This window comes from Miscanthus floridulus, chromosome 10 (genome assembly GCF_019320115.1).
Source record: "Miscanthus floridulus cultivar M001 chromosome 10, ASM1932011v1, whole genome shotgun sequence".
Taxonomy (NCBI): Eukaryota; Viridiplantae; Streptophyta; class Magnoliopsida; order Poales; family Poaceae; genus Miscanthus; species Miscanthus floridulus.
In genome coordinates, this window is record NC_089589.1 from 119231298 (window position 1) to 119257588 (window position 26291).

At 45.7% G+C, this 26291-nt stretch overlaps 1 protein-coding gene across 1 annotated transcript; it reads right to left on the reverse strand.

Moving 5' to 3' along the window:
- Positions 1-8136: 8136 nt before the first annotated feature.
- LOC136487053 (oligouridylate-binding protein 1-like) lies at positions 8137-15375 on the reverse strand. Its single transcript, XM_066484170.1, has 12 exons — positions 15042-15375; positions 14204-14265; positions 13831-13933; positions 12562-12638; positions 12261-12322; positions 12063-12150; positions 11860-11935; positions 11737-11767; positions 11518-11631; positions 10594-10679; positions 10298-10471; positions 8137-8849 (listed from the first exon to the last, which is right to left on the reverse strand). Exons 1-12 carry the CDS (start codon positions 15195-15197, stop codon positions 8547-8549), a joined length of 1332 nt encoding a protein of 443 aa, XP_066340267.1. The 5' UTR covers positions 15198-15375; the 3' UTR covers positions 8137-8546.
- Between the last annotated feature and the right edge of the window lie 10916 nt (positions 15376-26291).

Genomic DNA, 26291 nt, shown 5'->3' on the forward strand with positions numbered 1-26291 from the left:
GAAGCTAAGAAGAGAAGGCTCCAAGGGCAAGCTTCTGGAAGCAACACTCGCCCACGTGCTTATCCCCAGCAAGGTTTCCAGCAGAGGAATCAAGGACCAACTCACTAGGGAAACCGTGGTCAGTATCCTCAGCAGAACCAGTTCCAGCAACGCCCTTAATATCAGCAACAGTTTGGAAATCAGCGTCCCCCGCAACAGACTAGTAATCCTGCAACACGCCAGGGAGTGCCTAACAATGATCCTCTGAAGAGTGGTGCACCCAACAATCCCAATGCCTGTTACCGATGTGGAGAAGTAGGTCACTATGCTCATCAGTGTCCTAAGAAGCAGAACCAACAAGCACCTCAGAACCAGACCAACAATCAGAAGTTCAACGCCTGACCACCTCTCACAGCGAAGGTGAACTATGTGTCATCTGATGCAGCTCAGGAGACGCCTGAGGTCATGTTGGGTACGTTCAGCGTCAACTCTATTTCTGCTATCGTACTTTTTGATTCTGGTGCTTCGCATTCTTTTATCTCCCAAGCTTTTGTTAGAATGCATAGCATACCTTTGTGTGCCATGAAAAATCCTATACTAGTGAATTCCCCGGGAGGTAGTATGCCCGCTTCTTATTGGAGCCCCTCAACTAGCATTTCCTTAAGGGGGGTAGACTTCAAGGTGAAGCCTATTGTGTTGAGAACAGCGGGAATTGATCTTATCCTAGGAATGGATTGGATGAAACAACACCGGGCAGTGATTCAGTGTCAGGAGAAATCTATGGTTGTGACATCACTCAATGGGGATAGAATCTGTGTAGAAGTAGTAGTGCAAGCTCAGCCTACAGCCACAGTGAACCAGCTAGATGGTGAAGTCAATGAACAAGATCGTGTCATGGAGGAATTCCCGGATGTCTTCCCCGATGACTTGCCAGGTATGTCACCTGACCGAGACATTGAATTCATTATCGAATTATTACCTGGAACTACACCAATAGCTAAATGTCCATATAGAATGGGAGTTAATGAATTAGAAGAGCTTAAGAAACAACTAAAAGAGTTGCAAGAAAAAGGTTTCATACGCCCCAGTTCTTCCCCGTGGGGGGCACCTGTGATCTTCGTGGATAAGAAGGATGGTAGTCAACGGATGTGTGTGGATTACCGCTCACTTAATGAGGTTACCATCAAGAATAAATACCCTTTGCCTAGGATTGATGATTTGTTTGATCAGTTGAGAGGAGCCCATGTGTTCTCCAAGATTGATCTCCGATCTGGTTATCATCAGCTTAAGATCCGGAACTCGGACATACCCAAGACAGCATTCACTACACGGTACGGATTATATGAGTACACCGTTATGTCTTTTGGATTGACCAATGCACCCGCATACTTCATGTATCTGATGAATAAGGTGTTCATGGAGTTTCTAGATAAATTTGTGGTAGTATTCATAGATGACATACTAATATTCTCCAAGACTGAAGAAGAACATGCGGAACACATAAGGTTGGTCTTGCAAAAACTTAGAGAACATAAGTTATACGCTAAGCGGAGCAAGTGTGAATTTTGGTTAAAGGAAGTCTCTTTTCTGGGTCATGTTGTCTCCAATGGTGGAATAGCAGTGGATCCAGGCAAAGTGCAAGATGTACTGAATTGGAAACCACCAACTACTGTAAGTGAGATTCGTAGCTTTTTGGGATTAGCTGGTTATTACCGAAGGTTCATTGAAGGTTTTTCCAAGCTAGCCAAGCCCATGACAGCCTCTGTTGGAAAAGAGTGCTAAGTATGTATGGTCGGATAAATGCCAGGCAAACTTTGAAGAGTTAAAGAAGAGATTGACTACAGCTCCAGTATTAATTTTGCCCGACTTAAGCAAGAACTTCTCTATATATTGTGATGCATCCCGTTTGGGTCTTGGATGTGTGCTTATGCAAGAAGGAAGGGTTGTTGCATATGCATCTAGACAACTAAGGAAGCATGAGTTGAATTATCCTACTCATGACTTGGAATTGGTAGCTGTGGTTCATGCTTTAAAGATCTGGAGACATTATCTGATTGGACATAAGAGTGATATCTATACTGATCATAAGAGTTTGAAAGTATATCTTCACCCAATCAGATCTGAATCTAAGACAACGTCGTTGGTTGGAATTGATCAAAGACTATGATTTGGAAGTGCATTATCACCCGGGAAAGGCAAACGTAGTAGCTGATGCACTTAGCAGAAAGAGCTATGCTAATGGAATTCAGATAACATCTATGTCAGTAGAATTGTGTGCTGAAATGGAGTATCTCAACTTGAGCCTGGTCACTAATGCAATGGAATTGGTGATAGAGCCTACATTGGAGCAGGAGATACACAAAGGACAATTGGAGGATGAAAAACTTAAGGAGATAGCAGAGAATATAGTGCTTGGAAAGGCACCCGGATTCAGAATGGATGAGAATGGAACTCTTTGGTTCGGAAAAGGATATGTATACCTGAAGTGAAAGCTATCCGAGATGCAATTCTGCAAGAGGCCCATGAGTCTGCTTATTCTATACATCCCGGAAGTACCAAGATGTACTTAGATCTCAAAGAAAAGTACTGGTGGTATGGTTTGAAGAGAGATGTGGCAGAATATGTGGCTTTGTGTGACACTTGTCAAAGAGTGAAAGCTGAACATCAAAGACCTGTAGGGTTACTACAACCAATGAAGATTCCTGAATGGAAATGGGAAGAAGTCGGTATGGATTTTATTATAGGATTACCCCGCACTCAAAGAGGTTATGATTCAATATGGGTAATAGTGGATCGACTCACCAAGGTCGCTCACTTTTTACCAGTCAAGACTACTTATAATGGTGCAAGATTAGCAGAGTTGTACATGGAACGAATAGTGTGCTTATATGGTGTTCCCAAGAAAATTGTGTCGGATAGAGGCACCCAATTTACATCGCAATTCTGGCATAAAGTGCATAGATCCTTGGGGACAAAGTTGAATTTTAGTTCTGCGTACCACCCACAAACCGATGGACAGACTGAAAGGATCAACCAAATTTTGGAAGATATGTTGAGAGCTTGTGCACTTCAGTATGGTGATAGTTGGGATAAGAGTCTGCCTTACGCAGAGTTCTCATACAACAACAGTTATCAAAAGAGCCTCAAGATGGCACCTTTCGAGGCATTGTATGGACGTAAGTGTAGAACGCCTTTGTTCTGGAATCAGACTGGAGAAACTCAAGTGTTTGGTCCCGATGTCCTTAGAGACGCGGAAGAACAAGTGAGAATGATTAGAGACAATTTGAGAGTAGCTCAGTCCCGACAGAAGAGTTACGCTGATACCCGCAGAAGAGAGCTGACTTTCGAGATTGGTGATTATGTGTACTTGAAAGTGTCACCAATGAGAAGTGTGAGAAGATTCAATATGAAGGGAAAGTTAGCACCAAGGTATATAGGACCTTTTAAGATCCTAGAGAGACATGGAGAAGTAGCTTATCAGTTGGAACTGCCTGAGAGCTTGTCCGGTGTGCACGACGTGTTCCATGTTTCCCAGTTGAAAAAGTGTCTGAGGGTACCAGAAGAACAAATTCCTTTGGAAGAACTTGTTGTCAAGGAAGATCTTACTTATGAAGAGTATCCGATAAAGATTTTGGAAACTGCCGAAAGAGTTACGAGAAGCCGAACAGTAAAGATGTGCAAGGTGCAGTGGAATCGTTATACAGAGGATGAGGCTACTTGGGAAAGAGAAGAGGATCTGAGAAAGACTTATCCCCAACTGTTTGAGCAAGCAATCACCCGAATCTCGAGGACGAGATTCATCTTAAGGGGGGTAGAATTGTAACACCCAAAATTTTTCATTCTTTTAAATAAGTAAATTTGATTTAATTATGTTATTAAGTGTGCATTCAATTATAGGAAATTAATAATTTTTGGGGAATTAAAATCAATTATAAGATTTGAAACTTTTGAATGCATACATGCTGCTGCACTATTTACTCATGTGATGATTGTTTTTGAATTAGAGTTCAAATGAGTTCAAAAATTATTTGAAAATGCCTTTGGGAAAATTTGTTTGGAAAATAAAAAGGAAAAATAATTATCTCCTCCCCTCCCTCATTTTCGGCCCACATGGCCTTTTTCCCGCGCGGCCCGTTCACCCTCCTCTCCCCTTCCCCGCTCAGCCCAGCCGCCGCTCTCGGCCCAGCAGCCGCACCCAGCCCAGCAGCCGCGCCCAGCCCGCACCAGGCAACCGCCCGCGCCCAGCCACTGACCGTCCAGGCCCACCTGTCGGCGCCGCCCCCAACCTCCCGCTCGCCCCGCGCCGCAACCGTCGCCCACGAACGGCGTCGAGGGAGCACCCCTCCTCGCGCCTCGGCCGCTTCAAATAGCAGCCCGACCCCTCCGCGCGCAACCGGCTGCCCCCCCCCCCCCGCTCTCATTTTCGTGCTTGCCAAGCACCGAGGAAGGCCACAACCGCTGCTGCCGTGGTCGCCGGGATCCACCATCGTCGAGCTCGGGACCTCCGCGCGGACAGCCTCCGTCTCCATTTCCCCCTTGGTGAGCTTCGCCGTCCTCCCCTCTATCTCCCAGTGCATCTCACTTCTCGTTTTTTTTGGCTTCTTGAGCCTTGGCCGCAAGCTCCACGGGCCATGGTCGCCGGCCATGGCGGCCACCGCGCTAGCCCCCATTTCTGGCCGCCGAAACGGCATGGCCGCGACCCCCTTCTCCCCCCGCGTCCCTCGGTACACTCGGTGGTCCGTTTGGTGAACCCTAGCCCCTAATCCGTGCGCGACCGAGTCCTTCACGCCGCCGGCCATGGCGCCTGGCCGCCGGTGACCCTGTTCTGGTCAGCCCCCCCCCCTTTTCTCCCTCCTCGGTCTAATCTCAACCGTCCATCGCGAGATCAACGGCCACCAGTGAAAGATACCCCTTCGCGTGGCTGTTTTTCAAAAGAGTCACTGGACTTTTCTAAGTCCTAACCCGCAGCCCAAAACGTATTTCCCCGAATGCGCAATCTCGATTAGAAAGCGTAAACTCCACGGCTTAAGTCAAAAGTACGCTTTCAGTATTTACAGAAATGCCATTTGAACTGTTTCGCTTATAAAATTGTCGTTTTAGCTCCGAATTAATCCATTCAAATCGCGTTAGCTTCGTAATTTCATAAGCTACATGTTGGAGCTACTGTTAGTCAAGTTTGGAACTTCTTAATTTCATGATTAGATTTAATTAAATATATGGCTATAGGAAAACCCGTTTAAATCATAACTTTCGCATTTTAGCTCCGTTTTTCGTGAACTTCGCGTTGACGTGATCGTAGCGAGACGTAGATTAGTTTTACAAACATTTTATCTTGATTTCAATGCTATTGGTGTACTGTTCTAATGATAGGAATGTTTGCTTTGCATGAATGCTTTGGAATGCTGTATGTTGCTGTGTTGGTCGTGTTCAGACGGTGAGGAAAACGTTGGAGACCAAGAACTCTTCGACGACCAGCAGGACCAGCACGAGTTTGTGAATCAAGGCAAGTATAACATGGGCCTTCCTTGATGTCCTATTTCACTTTAATCAATTACTCATTTGCATGTGTCTAATTTTGATACCCGTAAGGACATCCTAGTGATTGTTATCCTGTTCCTTGTCTCCTATGGGTTAAATGCATATGGGTAGATTGCTAGTGCTCTAACTGAACTTGATATATATGTTGATGAATAATACTATGGAATAAAGTGAGTAACATGATTTATAACAACTGTTCCATAGGGCGAAAGTGCAAATGACCTTTGTTCATGTTGCTCCCGGCCCTCCATAAGGACTTATCTGTCGGCAAAAGCTGGGACTAACAGTGCAACCGGGAGAGTCATATGGCTCTGACTTTAGCTCAGTAATAGGATCTTTCCTAACTAGTTAGAGGTTACCTTTTTGGCGCAAATGGGGCTTGCCACTTTGGGTATAGGGCTGCCTCTGTTCCTATGAGTATAGCCGTGATGGATTTGTGCCATAGGAAAGGGGGGTTCCTACATCTTCATGCCAAGAAAACCTAGCGGCCCTAACTTGTTAGGGAAACCTATGAAATGACTTCATAGTGTACCCTGCCCGCTCACCTTGGTAGTGACATGGGAGTAATTAACTCGGGCATATGGGGATCACGACTCGCGGTGAATGTGCACCACCTCTGCAGAGGGTAACAAACTGTTATAAGAGCCGTGCTCACGGTTACGAGCGGCTTGGAAAACTCACAGAATAACTGGTTAATTGCTGATGATCATTTAAAGTTGTTCAATGATGATATATGGTACACCTGACCCCGATATTTGTTCTTATGGGAATTAAATGGGTGCTTAAGCATAACTTGATAATACTTGAGAATAAAAGCTTGACCTATTAAAAATGCTAACTGCAGTAAACCAGAGTCTATCCTTTTTTAGCTTCATAACCCCATGTTAGCTTGCTAAGTACGGAATGTACTTACACTTGTTTATTTTCTTTACTTGGATAAAAATTCCGGATGGGTAACAGATGACAATGGGTATGAGGATTTCCCGGAGGATTATTAGGCTTGTGGTCAACCAGTTGACCTTCCCTGTGATGAAGTTCACGAGAGTTTATTATCTTTTTATCTTTCTGCTGTGATGTATAAGACTAAGTTTTATTATAACTCTGATGTATGAGACACCGTGATGATACTTTATGTAATTTGTCAGCTTGTGTGTGTGATTGATTCCTGGGCACACACGAGTTTTGTGCATTCAATTTTATCCTTAAAATTGGGTGTGACAATAGTGATCATCCAATTGTGTGAGAGAGCGATACTTGTGCGATTGTATCGTGAGGTTGCATCGAGTGGCACTAGGTAATCGAGTTACAAGCCGGTGGTGCTTGTTACTCTTGGAGGTTGCCATCTCCTAGACGGCTTGGTGGTGGTCTCCATCGAAGCCCGAAAGAAGCTTGTGCGGTGCTCCGGAGAAGAGCTTTGTGAGTGGTATTGTGCTCGCCCCGCGGGAGCCGCGAAGAGCAACTCTAGTTGAGCATGTCATTTAGCTACTTTCAGGGTAGGTTCTTGTGGTACCCTATGTGCGGGCTTGACGGATGATGCCAATTAGCCGCCGAACCACCAAGTGAGCGGTCGACACAATGAGGTCGTAGTGTGTTGGCAAGCACGTGAACCTCGGGAGAAAATTCACCGTATCAATATTGTTCTTTCCGTTGGTTTGCAATCCCCTTACACAAACTACTTTTACATACATTGTGCTTGTGTAGTTGCTCTTATAATTAGTTAGCTTGTGTAGCTTGCTAGTTACCTTATTGCTTGTGTAGCATAGAAATAGCTCCCTTGCGTGGCTAATTTGGTTTATGTAAACTTGTTAGTCACATTGCTTAGTTTGAGTAGATAAGTGTCTGCGCTCTCTAATTTTGCATTGGTTGCCTTGTTATTGACTATTGCTAGTGAGCTTAGGAGGTTTGTGGTTTTGCTTACTAGAATTGTGTAGAGGCTCCCCGGTGTGCAAAATACTAGTGGTATAGGTTTGTGTGACCTTGCTCTTAGAATTGGATAGGTGAGCTCTAGCTAGCCCGACACCTTTGTTGCCTAATTAGAATATTTATAAGGTGCTTGTGAACTTCGATACATGGATATAGTCTTGGCTAGACCGATTGTTTTAATTCCGTGTTTATTTCAGTTAGCCGGTACGATTAAATTGAGAAAAGACTATTCACCCCTCTCTAATCCGACATCTCGACCTTTCACGCCCGATTAAATTGAGAAAAGACTATTCACCCCTCTCTAATCCGACATCTCGACCTTTCACACCCTCGATGACAGGACGGGTGGGTGGGGTCCCTACGGCGAGACGGCCCTCCGGTGTGCTAGAGAAGGTGAGGCGGCCATGCGACCTTGGGAACCTGCTGCTGATGCTGCTTCTCATTCGTCGATGGCAGGGAAGGAGGGATGGCGAGAAAGGGAGGCAGCGCGTAGCCGAGGCGGAGGAGGGAGAGTAGCAGTAACACAAAGGAGAGTCAGACCGAGGAGAGCACGAGCAGCAAACACCGGAACGAGAAATCAACATCCTGAGCATCAGAGGGAACACGCATATTAGCCAGAATGGATGCGGACAGGAGCGGAGAATCCGCGTCCGTCCGGACGCCGTGAAGAGAGCATTACAGTTTGTAGAAAGGATCTATATTTTCTAATTTCTCTTCCATATATGCATAGCAAAAGCTAGAAATTTCATTTCAAACAGTAGGACGGCCTAACTAGTACAGAGTCGATGAGAACATGACGCTCGCCATCAAATAAAATACACACAGTAATTGGCAATGAAAATCCATACAGCACAATAAAAGATGGTGAAACACAGAAAATTATAACCTTGGGTCTTCATGTGTCCGGAGATACATACGTTCTACGGTGTATATATAGCTAGCATAGAGGACATGTTACTTAGATGGGTCTTAAAAGATTAGAAAAAAAAAAGGTCCTGGTAATAATTCATCTACAATATGTATAGGGGAGTAGTAAGGGGCATCATCCATTCATCCTCGCCTCCCACTTGAAGGGATAGGTAGCTGGTGCCTCATGGAGTAGTACTCTAGTAGTACATGAGCTGCCGCTGCTGTTGCTGGGCGGAGGTTGTGGCGGTGGCAGTATTGATGCCCTGGAAGCCGCCGTCATAGATGGACTGGCTGGCTCCACCGCCCATCCCCAGTGCAGCGACCTGCTTCAAGGCGTGCTGACCCATTAATGTTGGGTTCGTGGCCATCTTGCTCAGGGCCAGGCGCTGGTAGGCCATGAAATCTGTCGCCGACACTCCAGTGGAGAATGGTGCTAGAGCTGGAGGAGGCAGAGGCGAGGATGCTGTCCCTGGTGGAGTCGGCTTGCTTCCCCAGGAACACTGCAACAAATTAAGGCAAAGACTATTCAGTAATTTGCTGTGATCAATGTATTTCATACAACTAAACAACTAGATAATATCGTGCATACCATACCAAGATGTTCTGTACATACCTTAATAAATTCCAAAAAAACAAAAGTTTTACTATCTGGCTATATTTTCAGGGGATAATGTAGATAAACCAATTTATATTACCTACAAACCATTCACATAATACTTAGGCCTGCTAATGGGTTGGGTTTGTTTGGGTTAAATGGGGTGGGTTCTCATTTGATTTCGTTTAGAAGGGTTCGAATTGGTTAATCAGCAGGCTGGGTTGGGGCGGGGAGTATAAGAGATGTGGGGCAGGGTGGGTCAGGTTAGGGCCGAAGATGATACTAACGGATGGAACCAGTGGGTTCAACCCATGGACATGGCGAAACTCACTCCCACAGTTGACGGCTAAACGCACCCGAGCCACCTCGCCCTCGACCTTCTCGGCGCTCTCTGCTACACTGCCACCACATGGTTTTGCTCTGGCGGACGATCACCTCGCATGCGGTGCAGCAGCACCCTTCATCCTCGTCAATAAGCCCTCGTCCAGCAGCTGGGCAGCGACGAGGTAGGTCACAAGGAAGCCAAGCACCCCAACAGCCCACAGCGAAGCCTAGAGGAAGCGCTTGATTGGGGTTGTCATGACATAGATGTGGATGAGGAGCAGTGACATGTTGACAGCACTATACCCGCGGCGCTGGCAGCGTACAGGAGGTCGATGCCCTGCCTGACGGCATCGTTGCCCTCCAGCAGGAATACCGCGGAGGCCACGGCCACTAAGGACACCGCCGCGGTCACCAGCCTCGACCAGTACAGCAGGACCTCGCAGAGGTCGGACTCCTCGACTGTCCTGAGCTTGTAGACACCATTGTAGACAGTGGTCTGGTTGGCTTGATGTACAGGTGCAGGATCTGAAGGTGGCACTTGTGGTGGGCAGGATCTGCAGCTCCGTTCTTGCTGGACCGGTGGAAGCAGAAGCACCGGAGTTGGCGCTCGTGGCGGCGCCCTGTCCTCCCCTACCACCGCTGATTCGTGCAGAACTACAACTGCGCATCTACCCGCCCACCCAGATCCTCTGTCCCTCTCCTCCACGTCACCACACTGCTCCCCGTTGCCACTCTTGCTAGCGAATTTCTGTCAATGTAGGTGGGTTTGGGTTGGATCTACTTGGGTTGGGTGAATTCTTTCAGTGGGGGTTTGGAGTGGCTTGGAATGGGCTGGGAAGGTTGAGCCTGTTGTTGTGGGGTGGGGTGGGGGTGGGTTGGAAAAGGGTGGGTTTTGACCCATAAGCAGGCCTAGTAATACTACCGTTATCCACCAACAATATTATTCTATTGTAAAAATTGACCTAGGAACTTTCAGGATTTTACTAAATCCCGTTATCAAGGAAATGTGAAAACCAGAACCAAAGATACCTTTATCTGCCTCCCGCCAATAAGTTGGCCATTACCCATCTGAATTGCCAGTGCAGCCTCCTCATGGGTGCTGTACCTTACAAAGCCAAAGCCTTTATCACGAGTTACACGGACTTCCTCAATTGAGCCAGCCCCAAGTGAATGGAAAAACAGGTGCACATCATTGTTGGTAGCCTGGAAATCAAGAAAACATGGAAGAACGTTGATAAGACAATAAAAAATGTTAACAGAAAAATGGTAATAGCAAATAGAAAGCCAAAACATAGACAGCAGCTCTTCTATTGGAAGAGTATTACCTCATGAGGAAGATTGCCAACATAGACAGTAGTAAACTGAGGGTTACTTTCAGGACCATCTTCATTTAGATTCTCTTTTCCAGATTCTGCAGAACATTATAAAAGATTATTAAAAGGTGTCGCAGGTCAGTTTCAAGCCATAACTGTGACACGTATAGCTTCTACCAAATTCCCATCTTACCTATGAATTAAAATTGTACTCCCTCCGTCCCAAAAAACTTGACATCCTAGGATTTTTCAGACATATTAGTATCAAGGGAAAATGACCGTGCTACCCTATTTATTAGGAAGTGTTTTCCCTTGAAACAGGCCTGTCACATGGGTAACCTTCCACAGTGCACACAAAATTAAGGAACCAATTGCAGGCATGCAGATTAGTTAGCATGCTTGGGTCTAATTAGCGCCCTCAATTACAGTGGATAGACTCATTATGTCTAGTGGGCTAGAATGACTTAAGTTTTTTGGGATAAATTTTGAATACTAGGATGTCAATTTTTTTGGGACGGAGGGTGTAAAAACTAAGGTTAGAATATACTCTATCCTTTCCAAATTGTAGTTCACTTTATCTCTGTCCTAAGTCAGACTTCTCTAACTGCGACCACGTTTGTTGGAAAATGCACAAATATCTACAACATCAAATTAGTTTCATTAAATTCTCCATGAAACTTCATGATAGTACATTTATTTGAACTTGTAGTCTAGATATAACATCAAGTTAGAGAACTTTGACTTAGGACAAAACTAAAACTGAACTATAATTTGGAATGGAGGGAGTATGCCAAAAAATACTTTATTTAGCATGGCATACCATCCATAGAAAGTACAAATGTCAAGCACCACCTAGGCTGCTAGGCACATCTAGCAGCTAGCGCTTTTTGAAACACAAAGAAAAATAGAAGCTCAAGTCAAAGCACATGTATTTACCTGATGTGCCATTTGTCAGGTCAACCTTGGAGTCCACAATCTGTTTCTCTTCACCAGCATTAGCACCTTTCGTTGCCCAATTGCAACGAATTTGACGGTTGCCAAGCCACTTCCCTGCCAGTAGAAAAGTAAACAGGTGTAATCACCTTGTGAAGCTTAGGAGTTAGGACTCCAAAATGGAACATATATAAGTTAGAAACATGGAACTAGAGAACATACCATTCAAGTCATTTATCGCACTTTGAGCATCCTGTTAAGCAAATAATGACACAGTGAGATGAAACAGCAGCTCCAAAAGTCCATGGCAACGATGCACAAATAGTTTAAAAATGGCGACACTACCTGCTGGTTCCTGAAAGAAACAAAACCAAACCCTCTGGATCGTCCTGTTTTCTGGTCCCACATAACCCTAGCATCTCTGCAAAAGTTACCAAGCTAAACTGGTAAATAGACATGCCATGTACTGGACAATTAGCAAACTACTCTGCTAAAATGTCAGTGACAAGTAAATGATGGAGGGGAGATGAGAGTCAGGCAATGCTTACAAGCAGGTAGAGTATCCAGAGAAAAATGCAAACAAAGTAGCATCAGTGACTTCTGGGCAAAGATCCCCAACAAAAATATTAAAATGACCTGCATACAAAGCTTAGAATTCAGAAACCATACATTCACATACCTGCATGATCTGAAACAAGTAAAATACAAATATAGAATATATTATTAATTCATCTTCAGTTCCAAACCTGATGTATCCTCCCTCTGAGTACTTGTATATGCCCAATTAACTTTTATCGGCTGACCATACCTGGATTTTTGGGGGTAATTAGAAAATTAGAGCCAAAAAACAGGGCAGTGTTCATAGAAATTAGCACATACTCCTTCCGTTCCAAATTGTAAGTTTTTTTGGCTTTTCTAGGTACATAGTTTTTGCTATGCACCTAGATATACACTATGTCTAGGATACATAGTAAAACTATGAATCTAGAAAAGCCAAAACGACTTACAATTAGAAATGAAGGGAGTACAAAACCAAAAAAAACTTACAGTGGTCGGCCATTGAGAGATAAAATTGCTAGTGTAGCATATCTGCGGTCATAATAGTCAATGAAACCAAAGGATGACTGCAACATCATAATGGAAAGTGTGAAGGCCACATTGCTATAAACAATCTAATTTATAGAGGATAAGCAAACCTACAGTAAATCATTAACAATTAACAAATTAAACATACGAAATGCAGTATCCCAAATTAAGGTATCCTAATCCTTGGCAGCACTAGAACAACCATACTTAAAATCATAATTATTTAGATCCATTCAAAGTTTAGCCAATAAAATAAATATGACTCACATTCAAAATGTTCGTTGCATCTAATAGCTTCTAAGTTCTAACTATGGCATTCTCCCAACTCCCTGATATAATATGCTAGTCGAAAGGTGTCACTCTAAAAGGCAGTAAACAACAACTACTACATGGATGGATCAGTTCTAACCACAAACGTTTAATTCTCATATGTGTTTGAACTGATAGTACAGCGTAATAAGTTAGAGATGGGTATGGAAGCACATGTCAATAGGTTAGTCTACAGTCCACCACAAGTCAAACCACAGTAACATACATGGCTCAGCTCCCCGATGCTATCTCAGTTCAGAGTTCACCATATTGCACTCATCAAACTTTTAAAAACTAACATGAATAGCAATGAAACTCTTATGTCCACCTAGATAAATAGGTTAGGCTGAACTGCAGAGTGCATGTGTGCTTTCATTCCAGTAAAAGAAGATTAGCACACCGCTGATTGTAGTCAACCAGCTGAAATTGAACTTTTGTTCCTAAAAAGGTCTTAGCATAATATATACAATTAAAAAAGGAGGAGGATCAACAACCAACCCAATCCCCTCCTCTTCTCCCCGATAAGTAAAATTTCTCGTAATATTTTCAAGTGACTAAAATAAATATTTTATGTATCACAGTGATTTTAATACAGCTAATATACAATTAAGCACCAGATAACTCAAACTTAGCAGAAAGTATTGAAAGAATTAATGCAGGCATTTAATTCATCAAAACAAGAGCCTAAGACAATGAAAATGAAAATATGCAAAGCATGTTACACGTGTGTATTTCCATGGTAACTAGACTTGAGACATACGGGTAAAGAAAAGGCAAAATAAGATGCAGAGAGCAATCTGAAAAGGCAGCCACAATTTTTCAGGCGAGTGGGTGTTGGGGGTAGGTGGGGGTATGGATTTATCTGTTACAAACTATCTTTAGCCATTTTTTATTTTTTAATTAAAAGAAAGAAAGACCCACCTTTTCTTTTCTGATGAGCTTGCACCCTTCTACTGGACCAATACTTTGGAAGACTTCCTGCAGTACTGCGTCCGTCACTTGAAGATTGATATTGCCAACATACCTATTGAAAATGTGATCGATGAGCACAAAAAGGATAAATGTGGAAAGGGTAGTCAACATTATTTTGCAGATTTACCACATGCAGAGGGCAATTTGATCTATAACATTAAACACAGAACATTATGCATAAAGACCCTGTTTCATTTCGACCATTCAGAAACTAAGGGGGAAATAAAGCCATATTTTTATGGAGATGTTCTTAAAAGACGAATTTAGCACTATAGCAGTCCTAGGTCATAAGATCAGGGAAAGAACCACTTCCAACACTTACACGCTGCGGCATGTACTCGAATCAAACCCAGGAGGCAGGTTTCCACTAACTATGGGCTCCATCTGCAAAGACATACAAGTGTAAGCAGACGGCTCTGTGAAGAACAGTGTTAACATCTCTGATTTCATAACTAGTTCACAGCTCTACTAAAATCACGCATTCAGTTTGTAGCCGGAGGATGTTGCAGTTTGAAAAGGTCTCCTTCACTAAGAAAAAAGAAAACAACAATCGTGACTCATCAAACAACACTATCACAGTCCAACAAATAAATATCCGGATCACACAAAAGCAAAGCCTCCAAAACTGGGAAAGTGTGCACCACTAAACATACCTATCTTATTATATTTTGGAAAAAAATAAACTAAAAGTGAACCAAAAACAAGATTCGGACACCACAATATTCGCCCCATGCACATAATGATAAAAGATGATCTTAAAATTACCGATTACCAAAAACAAACTCAGCCGGACGAGAACATTTAATCACCAAACCCTAGCAGGAATTTAGAAATCTAAATTGTTTGTGACACGCAACGACGACCCGCATCCCAGAATCGCGACAAATGGCCGCGCACCCACAACGAGAATCCCAGAATCGCGACAAATGGCGATGCGATTGACATAACCGACCGCAGAACACTACTAAATCCCAAAATTCCAGCGGTAAACCGCAACCACAGAACCCCTAATAGCTCTTCAGCCCGGAACCTACAAATCCGATCCGAAACCCCAGAACCCCACCGGCTGCCTTAAGCGCGGAAATCCCCAAATCAGAACCCCATCGATCGTCGATTCCCGCCCACGCGATTGAACCGGAGAGACGAGAAATCAAACCCACCTGTGGCGCGGCGAGGAGGCCGGGGTGCGGGTGGTGGTGCCCGGGGAACAAGGGCGGCTGCGCCTGCTGCTGCTGCTGCAGGAGCAGGGCCTGCTGCATCAACTGCTGCTGCTGCTGCGCCGCGGCGGCCTGCTTCATCCGCTGCTGCGGGTGCATGCCTGCCGGCGGGGCGATCGGCCGCTGGTCCCTCCCCGGCGATTATTAGGGTTCGTTGGGGCGCAAAACCCCAACGGGAGGAACGAGAAAAAAAAACGAAAAAAGAAAATAAAAAGGGAAAAAAAGGAAAGAAAGAAATAAAAATAACCCCTCGAAGCCGAGGGGAAGAGAAGAAGGAAGAGCGCGGCGTCGCGGGGTGGTGACGGGCCGCTGCCGGATATTTCCATGGGCGTGAGGATTTTTTATTCCAGCCCCTGAGATTGTTACGATCTCCAACCGTACCCTGGCCCCAGAGTGTCAGTCGGTGAGTGGTTTCAGGAGTGGATGGTGGTTGCGGTTGTAGAGCAACTTGAGGGCCTGTGTACAAAAGTGTGCGTTCCTGTCATCCTGTGGGCGCAGCAGTTCAGCACGGGAGCGAGATCGCGGTGTTTGGTGCGACTGGAGTGAGGTGTTACTGATTGGTAGGTGGGCCCACCGCGCAGGGAAAGATCACGGAGGGCGGAGACGCGGCGTACGTGGGCGGGGAGCACACAGGCTGACACAGCGGGGGTTGCGGAGTGGTAGGGATGGAGCAGGAGGGAGGTCAGTGAGGGGAGGCAGGCGGAGGATCCGGTGTGTGTCAGGATCGGTGTGGCCCCGGATGTGTGTCGTGCTGCGACGGTGCGGGATCAGCACGTGGCAGAATGATATGCATGTGCTGATTTTTGGGATCTACGCCTCGTTTAGTTCGTCCCCTAAAATTTACTCTCGGTAACATCGGATATTTGAACAAATGCATAAAGTATTAAATATAAATAAAAAAATAACTAATTATACATATTGTGACTAATTTACGAGACGAATTTTTTAAATCTAATTAGTCTATAATTTGATAATGTGGTGCTACCGTAAATATGTGCTTATGACAGATTAATTAGACTTAATAAATTCGTCTCGCGGATTAATGAGGACTTCTGTAATTTTTTTATTATTATTGCTGTCGATGTTTTACCACCGATAGCCTGCCACGGGGGTACCCGGGGCAGTAGTGTTCGGGCTTCGGCGTATGACGAACTCGATGGTTAACGCAAGACACAGTCGATTTATCCTGGTTCAGGCCCTCGATCGTGGATCGAGTAATAACCTTACGTCCAGTCGGCGTTAGCCTTTACGTTAGATTGATTGTCAAGAGTCGTGTTGTACAATTGTCGTCTGTCTCAGGAGCCCTGCCCTCCTTTATATAGTCAGGAGGTCAGAGTCCTAGTCGGTTTATAATGAGATTTCCTAGTAGGATTACTTTAATAGTTATACTACTAAAATTACATGGGAAGAATCTTAGTTGGACTAGATCTTCTCTCTCCCTTGCGGGGTATCCTATGGGTCCCGCATCGACAAGCCCCCGAGCACTTCATGGTTGAGCTCCGAAAGTCTCGCTTTGCTCCTTCAAGTCTTGTTGGGTAGGAACAAAATGTCATCCGAGTGCTTTCTGGAGTGAAACCTTGTAGCGCTTCTTGGGATCTTTGAGTCGCGAGTGCTTTTTTAAGAAAAAATACATCCATCTGATTGTAGCCCCCGAGCCTCTTGCTATTTGGAACAAGGAGCTGGAGGATCTTGTCTTGAAGTTGCTCTGATTAGTTCGCTGAAGTTGTATTAAAAAGAACTCGAATATGGATCGTTCCGGGTTCTTTTGTCGTAATGTCTTGAAGTGGTCTGCGTTGAGGAAGTCTTTTAGTGACGTGCGCTTTTTCGAAGAAAAAGTGCACTCACTGAGTGTAGCCCCCGAGCCTCTTGCTATTTGGAACAAAAAGTTGGAGGGTCTTGATCCTTTATGTTGTTTGAAGAATTTGTGTTCTGAAGTAGTCTCCGAGACTTGGATTATTTCGTTATCCGAGTAGTTTCGCGGCATGCAGCCTCCGAGCTTATGTCCGGGTTGTTTTGTTCGGGAAGAACTCGGATGCGAGGTCTTGGCGTATTCTTTGATAGTCTGCTGTTGCCAGATGTAGTTGTATGGTGGTGGTTGAGCGTAAATGCCTTTTGTTCACGGGTTGTACTGTGCTGGTATATTCTTCCGAATATGCCCGTCTTCGAGTACTGTTTCTTCTCGCCTTGAGTCATCCATTATTGAGTCCTGTCTTTTCACTGTGTCCTTCGTTGGGCTTATTTCGTTGGTACTCTTGGTCTATGTGCGCCGATCCTTTGGCCTATAAATACTGTCCCAGAGTGCTTACTTTCATCCATTGGACATTCTGTTGAAACCTTCTTGGTTGTGAACATGGTAGTTTGTGAAGTAGAGCAGCCCCCGGGCGTATTTTGTAGTTCCTATGTGTCTTGTCGTAGCTGGAGGAAGTCTTGTGATAGGGATTAGAGGTAGGCTAATCCCGCGACAGCATTGTGCCAGGATGTACGTGGTGGTAGTTGGAGGAAGTCTTGTGATGTGGGCTTCGTTCCTTCATCCGGCAGTTCTGGGTTGATCCTCGTCGCCTGTCTTGAGACCGTCCGGTGCAGATCAACACCATATCCAGCATCACATCGGTCTTGGGTAGACAGATGCCCGCCGGCCTTCTCTGCTCCATGTTGCCTTGCCGTGCTGCCGATTTCCGCCTTGGATGCACTGCGTTCGTCCTTTGAAGAAAACAGTGTAGCTGATGGCGGTCTGTCCTTCCGAGTAGCAATTTGGGACACGTAGTCGTTCCAGAGCCTAGTCGTGCCCGTGTTCCTCTTTGCTACTTTGCTTTTCGTGGTGCCGAGTTCGTTGGGTCTTGTAGGGTTTGTAATCTTCTATTTTTGAAGTCGATTGTAATGTAACGAATCTTGTCTTCTGAGTTGTCTTTGACTCTTCTGTTGTGATTCCTGTCATTCATGAGACTACCGAGTTCTTTCTTATATAACCGGGTTCTTTTGTTACTCGTGAGGTAGCCCTTTCTTTCTTCTTGGTTCAACGAGTTGTTCCTGTGGTCATCTGATAACCCTGCTGCGTTGTTGCGGATAAGTCTGAAATCTGCCCGTTGGTTCGTACCGTTGTGTGGATTCGTGCCCTCCGTCGTTTTAGCTGCGTCGGTAAATGGACCGTTGCTTTCCCACGATGTGCTTTAACGGGCCTTATGGGCCGTTTGTATCACTGAGAAATCTATTTAAAGACCTTTTATCTTCCTTTTCCTTGTCACCTAGCTCTTTCCTTTAAACCCTAGTTCTCAGAAAACCGCCGCCGTCATTGTCAGTTATCGCCCTAGCACCATCATTCTAGCTTCATCCTCCTTAGCTCCTTTGTTGCTTCCGCCAATTCATGGGAAAGAAGAAGACCGCAAGCAAATCTCAGGCGACCTTCGTGGACGAGGAGTCGTCGCTGTCTTTGATTGAAAACCAGGAGTTTGTGGCCATGAGGGCAGCTCAGAAGGTTTGGCCGGCTCCAACAACCAGCGAAGACCAGCTGCGCGAGCTCGTTAGTGATGGCTTGATCCAGAACAAAGTCATCGCTGAATGGAGAGTTCCGGGCGAGCATCGGGTTCCGGCCCTGGGTCCTGGTGAGATTGTCCTTTTTGTTTCTTTTGTCCGCGCTGGTCTCTGTCTTCCTGCTTCCGTCTTCCTTCATCAGTTTCTTGGGTATTTCGGGGTTAGTTTGAACCATCTAACCCCCAATGCCGTTCTCCATCTTTCTGTTTTTGTTCATCTTTGTGAAGCCTTCCTTGGGATCCCTCCTTCTCTATCTCTTTTTCGTTTTTTCTTTCGCCTAAAACCTCAACCCCGCCGCGAGGAAACCAGTGTCCTTGGCGGCTGCGGGATTCAGTTTCGCCAAGGTCTCAAAATCAAGTTTTTTGATTATGACCTGGTCGATTCTGTCAAGGATTGGCGCGCCGAGTGGTTTTATGCTGCCAATTTGATCCCTTCTCTTGTTGTTCATTCCGGGTCTGGTCCTGTGGCGAACGACCGGTGGGACAAGAAGCTTGAGTCTCCTGCTGAGATTCAAGCGATCCAACCACTCCTTGATAGGATTAGCACGCTGAAACAGCAAGGATTGACCGGCTTTGGTATTGTCTCAAGTTTTCTTCGTCGTCGGGTTCAGCCCTTGAAAGAGCGGGGACATCTCGGCTTTGAGTATTCTGGGGCCGAGGATTCTTCACGTATGGTCCCAGCTCTTGAGCTGACCGATGAGGAGGTACTCGAGCGTCTCCAAAAAATGCTGAAAGGAGTGAGCGTCATTCCTCCTGCCGTCCCTGAGTACTCGGCCAACAACCCGCCCCCAGCTGTGAGTTGCCTATCCTCCTTTTTCTTTTTATTTGAGTTCTTTATGTACTCTTTCTGCGTCCGTTCTTGCTTAGTTTTTCCTTGTCTTGGTGTTTTGTCTTTTTTCGTAGGTGCTTGGGCGGAACTTTGTTGATCCGATCCCCCTTGATGTTCTCCCTGCTGTGGCGGAGACTGGGGATCGTTCAGCCGGTACTTCTGCAATTAGTAAGTCTCAAACTTTTACAGCCCTTCCTGGGGTTTCTTTCAGATTTGATGATGTATATGAAGAGTATGTTCCTCGTCTAGTCCCTCGCGGTCCTCGCAGTGTCCCGAAGAGGGGGCGAATGGACGGGTCCTCATCTGGCTTGCCTGTCTCCAAGAAGCCTCGCAAACCAAGTACTCCCTCAGGTACTCCAGTTGTTGCTAGCATGCTCTTAGGTGAGCACATTTAGTATTCTTTGTTCTTTTATTTTCATGTTTCTCTCTTGAACCGAGTACTTTTCATCTCTTTTTCAGCAGGTGCTCTGGTTTCGCTGGCTGAGGAAGAAGAGGATGATGAAGTTCCCCTCATCATGCGGCGGTGAGTTGTTTTTCATATTCTTGTCGCATTGAATTTTTCCTCTTTGTTTTTAATTTTAGTCTTGAACTTTTTGAAGTAATCGGAGGTCGGGTGTGAGTTCTTCCGAGGCTCTCGCGCCGACTTCTTCCGAAGCTCCGGGGTCGAGTTCTTTGGTTGCTTCTGCCCCGAGCTGTACTGCTCCTCCGGTGCGGATTTCTTCCACGGCTCCAGCTCCGACTTCTTCCGCGGCTCCGCTGTCGGCTGTCCCGCTCCCGTCGCTGGGTGGCGGGGACGTCTTCGCCGTCGTGGTTCCCCCTGCGAGGCCTTCTCTTGGCTTCGCAAAGAAAAAAGTAGTCGGGTGAGTAGATTCTTGCTTCATCTTTTTGGCTTTTATCTTCCTTCCTCTGGTTCTTATTGGTGCTTCCTTTTATCACTTTTCAGTGCTTCGTCTTCTCTAATTTCTTCATCGACTTCTTCTCTGCCTCCCGCCAGTGCCAACGAGTTCTGAGCCTTCGAGACTCACAACATTCTGTTGATGAAGTCGCGGCGGGGGCTTCAGAGCTACCTGGCGGAGTCGCGGACTTGGTCGCTCCGGAGGTAACTGTGGCCGTCGCGCCGGGTTCTTCTGGGGGTTTGGCTCCGGCTTCCCTGGAGGTTGCTCTGGTCGCTCCTGCTTCGCCCCAGCCGGCTTCTTTTTCCCCTTCTTTTGCCTCCGGCGGCCCCTCCCTGTCCGATGACGTGGTGCAACAGTTCGATGCCACTCATCGGTTATCGGAGCTGACCGCAGCCTGGGGGAGCTTGTCGACCCTCGCGACTTCTTTTGGTGAAAAGCTCCAGGTAAATTTTACTGCCACTTCTCTTTCGCATGCTTGTTTTTCTTCTATCCTTACGCCTTGTTTCTCTTTGCCTCTTTCTGCTCAGTCTTTTTCTCGTGATCATTCTGGCTTCTTTTTCTCATCTGAAAATGAGAGGAAGTTGTCTTCGGAGGTGGACGCTCTGAAAGCCGATCTTGACCTTCTCCGGGTTGAGTTGGAGACGGAGCGTCAATTGCACCAAAAGGAGGAGAAAGCCCTTCGCGCCCGGGTAGTGGAGACGGAGAAACAGAGAGATGCTGCGGTGGAGTCTGTGAAGAATGAATGCAAAGGTGCCGCGGGTTCTGCCTGTTTCTTCTTGTATTTTGACTTCTTTTTCCGCTGACTTGTTCTTTGATGTTCTGTCTAGCTCTCCGAGTTGAGAAACAAAAGCTCTCGGAGAGTATCGATGAAATGAAGGCCCTTGTCCGTTCTAGTCATAATAGAGCTGAGGAGGTAAACACTCATGCTGAGGAAGAACTCGCCCTTGCTAGGCTGATTAGGCGTGGAGCTGACAGAGATCTTGTGCAGGCCCAAAAAACCATTGAAGGCTTGTCCGGGAAGCTGGCGACGGCTACCGAGAATTGGAATGCCTTGTGGAAATCTTTTCGCTCGGTGGCCGATGTCCTTCGGACTCCAGCGGATGACGGGCAATCTTGGGCGCAGTTCATTCCCCGGATTCCGACTCGTTTCCAAGAGTTCGCGAAGAGGTGTGCCCAAGTATGTACCAAGAATGTGCTGGCCCAGGTCCGGGTCCTTGCTCCAGAAGCGCCCCTCTCCAAAATAGCAGAAGAAGCTGAAAGCCAAGAATATCTTGACGCCGTTGAAAGGATGGAACCTGAGGTTGAAGATCTAGCCAGTAGGGTTGTAGATAGTCTAAATATTGATATTTCTCTTTCTGATGACAACGCCTGACTCGGTTGAGCGTCCTCTTGTAATATTACACTTCTTTTTAAATGAAGATTCTTTATCTTTGTTGATGTATTCTTTGCATGGGTGTGGTTGAAGTTACTTGACTTGCTGAGTACCTTGTCTTGTTCCCGTCTCTGCTTCGTAAGACAACTCTAGTGTGTTATTCTGACGAGGCCCCTCGATTTGTCGAGTACTTTTATTTTCTTCTTTCCTTTGTGATTCGTCGAGTGCTTTGTCCGTGCTATGACTTGTTAGATGTAGATCTTTTGTGTTAACAACCTTTCGCCTGCGCTGTGTAAAACGACTCGGTATAGAAAACGACTCGGTATAGAAAGTTGCCTCGACAAACTTCGTTGTCCGAGTGCTTTCTTGAGTGGCGCTTGTGCTTTTGTGAGGAAAAAAGTATTCCTATCTGGATGTAGCCCCCGAGCCTCTTGCTTTTCGGAACGAAGTGCTGGAGGGTCTTTTGAAGTTAGACTTCGGTCGACTTGGCCCATTTGCTTTTTGTTTCGGGTGTTAGCTTTTTAGCTACCCTCATCGGCGGGCTCAAGCATCTTTTCAGCTATTTTGCTCTCGGCCGGAATGCTCAGGCATGTTTTCAGCCATTTTGCTTTTTGTTTTGGGTGTTAGCTTTTAGCTACCCTCATCGGCGGGCTCAAGCATCTTTTCAGCTATTTTGCTCTCGGCCGGAATGCTCAGGCATGTTTTCAGCCATTTTGCTTTTTGTTTCGGGTGTTAGCTTTTAGCTACCCTCATCGGCGGGCTCAAGCATCTTTTCAGCTATTTTGCTCTCGGCCGGAATGCTCAGGCATGTTTTCAGCCATTTTGCTTTTTGTTTCGGGTGTTAGCTTTTAGCTACCCTCATCGGCGGGCTCAAGCATCTTTTCAGCTATTTTGCTCTCTGGCCGGAATGCTCAGGCATGTTTTCAGCCATTTTGCTTTTTGTTTCGGGTGTTAGCTTTTAGCTACCCTCATCGGCGAGCTCAAGCATCTTTTCAGCTATTTTGCTCTCGGCCGGAATGCTCAGGCATGTTTTCAGCCATTTTGCTTTTTGTTTCGGGTGTTAGCTTTTAGCTACCCTCATCGGCGAGCTCAAGCATCTTTTCAGCTATTTTGCTCTCGGCCGGAATGCTCAGGCATGTTTTCAGCCATTTTGCTTTTTGTTTCGGGTGTTAGCTTTTAGCTACCCTCATCGGCGAGCTCAAGCATCTTTTCAGCTATTTTGCTCTCGGCCGGAATGCTCAGGCATGTTTTCAGCCATTTTGCTTTTTCGTGAAAACAACTCGTTGGAGTTCGTGACAAGACATGCTGTGGATGAATATCATCTTTATTGATCATGAGTATAAACTAATACATATGTTGTTGGAGAGTATTGTCTTTCGTTGATTGTGAACGTAGGTCCCTTGTGGCTTGCATGTCTGTTTTTTTCCTGAGTTGTTTTTACGCATGGAATCTTCTTAGCTGGCTGATGTGCCATGTATTGCTGACTTCTTTTCCATCTTCGGTCATTAACTTGTATGTGCCGGGTCCAGTGACTTTTGTGACAATGAACGGGCCTTCCCAAGGACTGAGTAGCTTATGTCGTCCATCAGTCTTTTGTATCCTTCTTAGCACTAAGTCTCCAACTTGTAGTGATCGAGATTGGGTACTCTTGTTGTAGTGCCGTCTTAAACCTTGTAGGTATCTAGCTGATTGGAGGGTAGCGTTTATTCTGACTTCTTCTGAGCTGTCGAGTTCTAATCTTCTTGTGTGTTCTGCTTCTCCTTCATCATATTGTTCTATTTTCGGGGATGTCCAGATCAAGTCGGCGGGTAGTACGGCCTCTGACCCGTAAACTAGGAAGAAAGGTGAGTGGCCTGTTGCTCTGCTTATTTGAGTTCGTAGCCCCCACACTACTTTCGGTAGTTCTTCAATCCATTTGGACCCATAGTCCACTAGTTCTTCGTATAACCTTGGTTTTAATCCGGCTAGTATGAGTCCATTAGCTCTTTCTACTTGTCCGTTGGCTTCTGGATGTGCAACGGACGCATAGTCTATACTGAAACCACAGTCTTGAGCCCAGCTTTTGAATTCTGTAGCTGTGAAGGGTGAGCCTAGGTCTGTGATGATTCGATTTGGCATGCCGAAGCGGTGCATAATGTCTTGGATGAACTCGACTGCTTTGGTTGCGCTGTATTTCGCGAGTGGTTTGTATTCAATCCACTTGGTAAACTTGTCGATTGCCACAAAGATGTACTCGAAGCCGCCTTTTGCTTTTTTCAGGGGTCCTACTTGATCTAGCCCCCAGCAGGAAAAAGGCCAAGCGGGTGGGATGCAGATAAGATTGTGAGCTGGTACATGGGCTTGTCTTGCAAACATTTGGCAACCTTTGCATTTTCTGACAAGCTCTTCTGCGTCTTTCAAAGCGGTTGGCCAGTAGAATCCGGTGCGAAATGCTTTGCCAACTAGTGTCCTTGAAGCGGCATGATTTCCACAGCAACCTGAGTGTATTTCGTCTAGGATCTCTTTACCTTCTTGAAACGAAACACATTTTAGGAGTACTCCTGATGATGCTGCTCTTCTGTAAAGTTTATCTCCTACTAGAACGTAGTTTTTGCTTCTGCGAATGACTTGGGTGGCTTCTGCCTTATCTGCTGGTAATTTGTTTTCTTTGATATAGTCGATGAAAACTTGAGTCCATGAAGTGTTGATTATCAAGATCTGAACGCCTTTAGCCTGAATTTCATGTGTTGTTTCACCGGGTTGTTTGATAGAGGGAACTGATAGCTCTTCTATGAATACGCCGGGTGGAACCTTTGCTCTGTCTGATCCGAGCTTGGCAAGGACATCTGCTGCAATGTTGGAATCGCGTAGAACGTGTAAAATTTCTAATCCTTGGAAGTGTTTTTCAAGTTTCCGTATTTCGGCACAATAAGCACCCATGTTTTCTTTGGTGCAGTCCCAATCTTTGTTGACTTGGTTGATGACCACTGCTGAGTCGCCGTATACGAGTAATCTTTTTATTCCGAGGGTAATCGCGACTCGTAGCCCGTGGATGAGGGCTTCATATTCTGCTTCGTTATTTGTAGCTTGCCATAATATCTGAAGGACGTACTTGAGTTGTTTTCCTTCTGGAGAAATGAGGAGAACGCCTGCTCCGGCCCCGCCTAGTTTGAGTGATCCATCAAAGTACATCTTCCAATGGTCGAGGATTGTATCTGATAAGGGCTGTTGAATCTCTGTCCATTCGGCCACGAAATCGGCGAGGGCTTGAGATTTGATTGCTTTCCGTGGGGTGAAATTGATGTCCAGAGCTCCAATTTCAACTGCCCACTTGGATATGCGCCCTGTGGCGTCTTTGTTGTGTAGGATGTCTCCGAGTGGAAAATCTGTCACTACGGTAATCTTGTGGCTTTCGAAATAGTGGCGAAGCTTCCGAGAGGTAATGAGTAAAGCGTAGAGTAGTTTTTGTACATGTGGGTACCGGATTTTGGATTCTGACAGTACTTCGCTGATGTAGTATACTGGACGTTGCACTTTATACGCACGCCCTTGTTCTTCTCTTTCTATGACTATTGCTGTGCTGATTACTGTGGGAGTTGCCGCGATATATAGCATCATATCTTCATCTTTCTTTGGAGGTGTCAGGATAGGCGATGAAGTGAGGTATTCTTTAAGTTTTTTGAAAGCTTCGTCGGCTTCTATTGTCCACTCGAACTTGTCTGTCTTCTTTAGTAGTTTAAAGAAAGGTAACCCCTTTTCGCCGAGTCTTGATATGAAACGGTTGAGGGCCGCCATGCATCCTGTTAGTTTCTGCACATCTTTGACACTTCTAGGTGGGCCCATTTCTGTTATAGCTCGAATTTGCTTGGTGCTGGCTTCAATCCCGCGCTGACTGACCAAAAATCCGAGTAGTTGCCCTGAGGGAACTCCAAATACACATTTATTTGGATTCAATTTCCATCTCCATTTCTTCAAGTTTTCGAACGTTTGCTTTAAATCTTCAATTAGAGTGTCTGGGTTTTTTGTTTTCACCACCACATCGTCCACGTATGCCTCCACATTTTCACCGATTTGATTCCCAAGGCAAGTCTGGATAGCTCTTTGGTACGTGGCGCCAGCGTTTTTTAGTCCAAACGACATGGTCTTGTAGCAGTAGGCACCAAACGGGGTGATGAAAGATGTCTTGCTCTGGTCTTCTTCTTTTAGTGCGATCTGGTGATACCCTGAATAGCAATCGAGAAAAGATAATAACGCAGATCCTGCTGTCGAGTCAACTATCTGGTCAATGCGTGGTAGTCCGAACGGATCTTTTGGGCAATGTTTGTTGAGATCTGTGTAATCGACGCACATGCGCCACTCGTCCGTGTTTTTCTTCTGTACAAGGACCGGGTTTGCTAGCCAGTCTGGATGTAGGATCTCCTTGATGAATCCGGCTGCCATCAGTTTTGTTATTTCCTTTTTAATTGCTGCCTTCTTGTCGGGTGAGAATCGTCGTAGCCGTTGTTTTACAGGTTTGGAGCTTTTGTTAACATCAATTCTGTGCTCAGCCAACTCTCTTGGGACTCCTGGCATGTCGGCTGGCTTCCAAGC